This window comes from Frankliniella occidentalis, unplaced genomic scaffold (assembly GCF_000697945.3).
Source record: "Frankliniella occidentalis isolate FOCC.00 unplaced genomic scaffold, Focc_3.1 Scaffold47, whole genome shotgun sequence".
Classification (NCBI taxonomy): Eukaryota; Metazoa; Arthropoda; class Insecta; order Thysanoptera; family Thripidae; genus Frankliniella; species Frankliniella occidentalis.
In genome coordinates, this window is record NW_026267177.1 from 250931 (window position 1) to 255019 (window position 4089).

The 4089-nt window shown below is 61.9% G+C and overlaps 1 protein-coding gene across 1 annotated transcript in view; it reads right to left on the reverse strand.

Moving 5' to 3' along the window:
* Positions 1 to 154: 154 nt before the first annotated feature.
* LOC113205432 (uncharacterized) overlaps positions 155 to 4089 on the reverse strand; it is a 99704-nt gene continuing 95769 nt past the window's right edge. The window contains exon 3 of the mRNA XM_052267109.1: positions 155 to 358. Coding sequence (XP_052123069.1) covers positions 155 to 358 — 204 coding nt within the window. The remainder of the gene's footprint in view (positions 359 to 4089) is intronic.

A 4089-nucleotide genomic window follows, 5' to 3' on the forward strand; every position in this document is an offset into this window, starting at 1 on the left:
TCGACGAGCTACGCCCCACCACCGAGGCCACCACGCCCACCGCAATTAACGTGGGGGGCGTTAAAAGTGGGAGGAGGGGACTTCCCTTTGCTCCGGATCCCTCTTTCCACCCAAAAATCCAGAATGGAGGAGGTGGGGCATATGCCCCCTAGTTTTATACCAGGTCCGTGCTCGTGCGCTTGCCCTTGCTCACCTGTCTCCGCTGCGCGCGGACGAGGTTCTCGCCGAGCCGGATCAGGTCCAGGCCGGACGCGTCGGCCTGCAGGCTGCTCAGCACGGCGCCGTCAACGACCAGCATGCGTCCCTGGGGCAGCAGGATGATGGTGGGCGTGCACACGGAGCCCAGGGCGTCCTCGGCCTGCAACAAAGACACACGCCGTCAGCAACAACATCAGGGTAGGGGCTTCGACTCCCACACCGGATAACTACGGCGGCCGCCATTCGGGCGCCGTTTGGCGCAGAGTCGCAATATCCGTTCACTCGACTTGCCTTCCTCATAATCGCCGCCGCTGCGCCTCTTAAGGGCAGCAGGGCCGAGAGGAGAGGCAGGCGGCTGCGTCCGAACGACGACTCTCTCTCTCACTCTCTCCCGTGATGCCGGTCGGTCGACTGCACCTTCAGGCTCGGCTCGAGGTGGGCGGTAAGCTCGACGGAGCACGGAGCACGGCGGCACCCAGCGCACCCAGCCCGCAGCACCAATCCGGTCCACCGGCCAGGAAATGAGGCCCCCGCTGCTGCTGCTCCAGGAGGTGGAGGTGGTGGAGGCTGTGCTGACGGCTTCGCCCTGCCTCTCCTGACGTGACGCACGCCGGCGACTGTCACCCCGGCGCCGACATGGCGGGCCCAGCCGAGGAGCAGGTGTCGCGCGGGAGGCGGCCTCGGGGCGGAGGGCGTCGCCATGGCGTCGCCTACCACCGGCGCGAGCTCAGCTCAGGGGGGCGCGGCGGGCGCAGGGGATAGCGTCTGCAATGCGCGCTTCCGAATCACCGCGCGAGACAAAACTGAGTGGGGCCTCAACACACGCCGACGTCTATGAGTAACGTCTGTGCAGAGATCCGGCGGGTGGAAAAGGGAGAAGGGAGGGACGGGGGTCTGGCTGCGCGGCCCCGCGGGGATTGGGACCGGGAGAGAGGCGCGCGTGGAGCAGGGATTTGGGAAAGGAGCAGCGAGAGAGGCCCAGCCCCTCCACTCCCGCACCGCCGCCGCACCGCTCCCGCGGGAAGGGAGACGCCGCCGTGGGGAAATGAGATCCTAATGTAATGCTTGAGTAGCGTGAAATCCAACGAGTGATCGCCCAGCTACGCTATACGACGCTACGGGGGCGCCGTCCGTCGCCATGGCCCAGGGGCACGTGCGAGCACGTGCCCGTCCTCTCGCCCCCACCCCTCCCCTTCCGTCCTCCTCACTCTCTCCTTACCGCCACCCGAGCCTAGACACGACTAAATTATGTGGTGTTGTCGCCCCTCCCCTCCTCACGTCCACCCAACAGTCCGCCCATCATTCATTAGCTGAGCAAAGAGCGGCGCCGACGCACCCCGTTCAAAGAAATAGTCGGGCGAGAGGCTGATCAGTAACAAACTGGAGGTGAAAGCGATAAAGGGGGACGGAGATGGACGAGTTAAGGGAGAAAAGCTTGTTGCTCTATGTTCAGGAGCCTGCGTTCATAGGCAAACGACTCTTAAAAATCTGGGCTTATTATTGACTCGCCTACATGCGAGGCTGAAGCTGAGAGAGAGAAGGGGGAGGGGGTGGGCGTGGGGGAGGAGCGGCGTATACTGTACGACCAAAAGCAGGGCCAACGAAAAGCCACTACTTTGGCTCGCTCTGCTTGGCGGGATGGCCCTGTCCACCCCGGCAGCGCCACACTACGCCGCGCCCCGCAGCGCACCATAAGAAAAAAGTAGTGACCTCTAGGCGTCTTCCAGCTCCCTGCCCTAACCCACCAACGCCCCACCCTCACAAACGGCCACCAGCTTCGCACCGAAAAAGACAAACAGCAAACTTTAAAACGAAGCCGAAATCCACCTGAGCGGGTGGTGGCGGAGCGTAGTGGCAGTGAGGGTACAAGTAGTGAGAGAGTCAGAGAGTCCGGCTGCGGAGGGGCAGCAGGGGACGAAGGTAAAAAGTAAGGAGAGAGAGAGAGAAAAAGAGAGAAGAGGATGGGAGAGAGGGAGAAGGAAAAAGGGGGAGGGGAGGGGGGTGAGAGTAAGGGCAGCGAGAGAATGTGGATGTGCGGGTGCGATTAAAACGTTTGGCATAAAAGCTTTCCACTCGGACACAGATTTGCACTTTCAATTACAGCGCGCGGGTGTGACGTGGCGAGGGGGTTGGCGCCGGGGCCGGGGCCGGGGCTGGGCCGGGCGCGCTGGGTCCTGCTGCAGGGGCGGGGCGGGCGCGGGGCGCGCTGTGATGTGACGTCACGTGACTGCTAACCTGGCACCCCACCCCCACCAACACCGCTCCGCTCCTCATCAATATCAATCCACTGCAACTTGACGCTTCACGCTACGCTATTAGGCTTTGTCGCCCGCGAGCGTGCTATATAGCGGCGGAGGGAGGAGGAGGGAAGCGGAGTGATGCGGAGGGAACGACAGCCAGCAAGCCACACGGGCTATTGGGGCTGTATGAAGAAAAACAACCCGTAAAACAAACAAACGAAAGAGAAAACGAGGCGAGCTCGCGGGCGCGCGCAGAGAGAAGGTGGCAGTGGAGCGGAGCGGCGGAGCGCCGGGGAGGTAGGCAACGCTAGCACACGCGTGTCGCGCAGCGAGGGTATTGCCTAACCCTCAGGCGCTCTCCTTCCCCCAACAAACAGGATGTCGCCGCCGCCCGTTTTGCGAACTCTTATCCCCGCTACTAACAGTGTGTTGTTCTCCGACACCAAAAATATCGATTTGTGAAATTTATTCGGCGGACAGAGGGAGAGAGATAGATAATAAAGAGGTCTCTTGGGACCGGTTCGCCATGGGGCTGGCCGGGGCTGGCCGCCGGGGCCCGAGCCCGCCTGCAGGCACCACGGCGGCGGGGGAGGAGACGAGGGTAGGAGGAAGGGACAAATAGATGGGGGTAAAAGCGAGGAGCGTCGGGTAGCACCGCGCAGCGCCGCGACGGCCCAAGGCGAGCCGGAGTCACCAAGAAAAATGTCGACAACAAAAGAGCGCAAATATTTAATGAGCGTTTTAGAATGCTGCGTGTGATGTGGGCCGACCACTGGGACCGGAACCGGGCGAAGGGAGGCGAGAGAGAGAGGGAAGGAAAGAGAAGGGGGAGGGATGGGAAAGGGGGATGGGGGAAGACAGAGTGAGAGGAGGCTTCCCCTTTTGTTTCTCGTCTCTTTTACCTGCGAGGGAACGTCACTTAGGCAGCGGGCCGCTGCAGCCAAGCAGAAGCAAGCGCAGAGCCCCACGCGGATGAGTGGGAAGAGGGGAAGAGAGAGAGGGGAGGAGTGTCCGGACCCTCTCAAGTAAGTGTCAATGTGAAGGAGACGTCATCTCGCTTCTCGCCCGGCCTGCGAGGGGCCTCGCTCGCCTCCTCCCCCTCCCCTGCCCGCCCGAATCCCCGATGCATGACATGGCCGCATTATTGATGCGATTCTTTGCCGCCAGGGTGAATATAGAGCGTGCTGCACGACAGCGCGCGTGTGGGAGCGGGCGGGGCGGGGCGGGGCGGGGAGCCCCCTCTACCCCCTCCTGCTCGAGCTGCTCACAAGCGGGGCGCCGTCGCGCCTCTGAATTAAATCTAAACTTCTTCTTCTTCTGGCAGCCCAGGGGGGGGAGTTAATGGTGCATAAAGATGCATCTTGTAAAAGTGTGTGTTTACAGGGGACATGACTCCAATTTCTCAATTTCTTTTATACACTCTCTAGTCGTATGTATGTAAACAACTGGGAGGACTGCGTCAGTGTCAGTCATCCTGTCCTAGCGCGGCGTGCTAACTAGCGAGGCACTGCGGCGTCCTTCTTGCGCTTCCCCCTCCCCCTCCCCCTCCTCCCTCAGCAATGAGGCAAGCCCCTTTGGTTTTTGTAGGCTGTACGCCAAGCCACACCAGGCCACGCCGCGAGGAAGTCCCTGGGGTCCTAGGGGAGGGAGG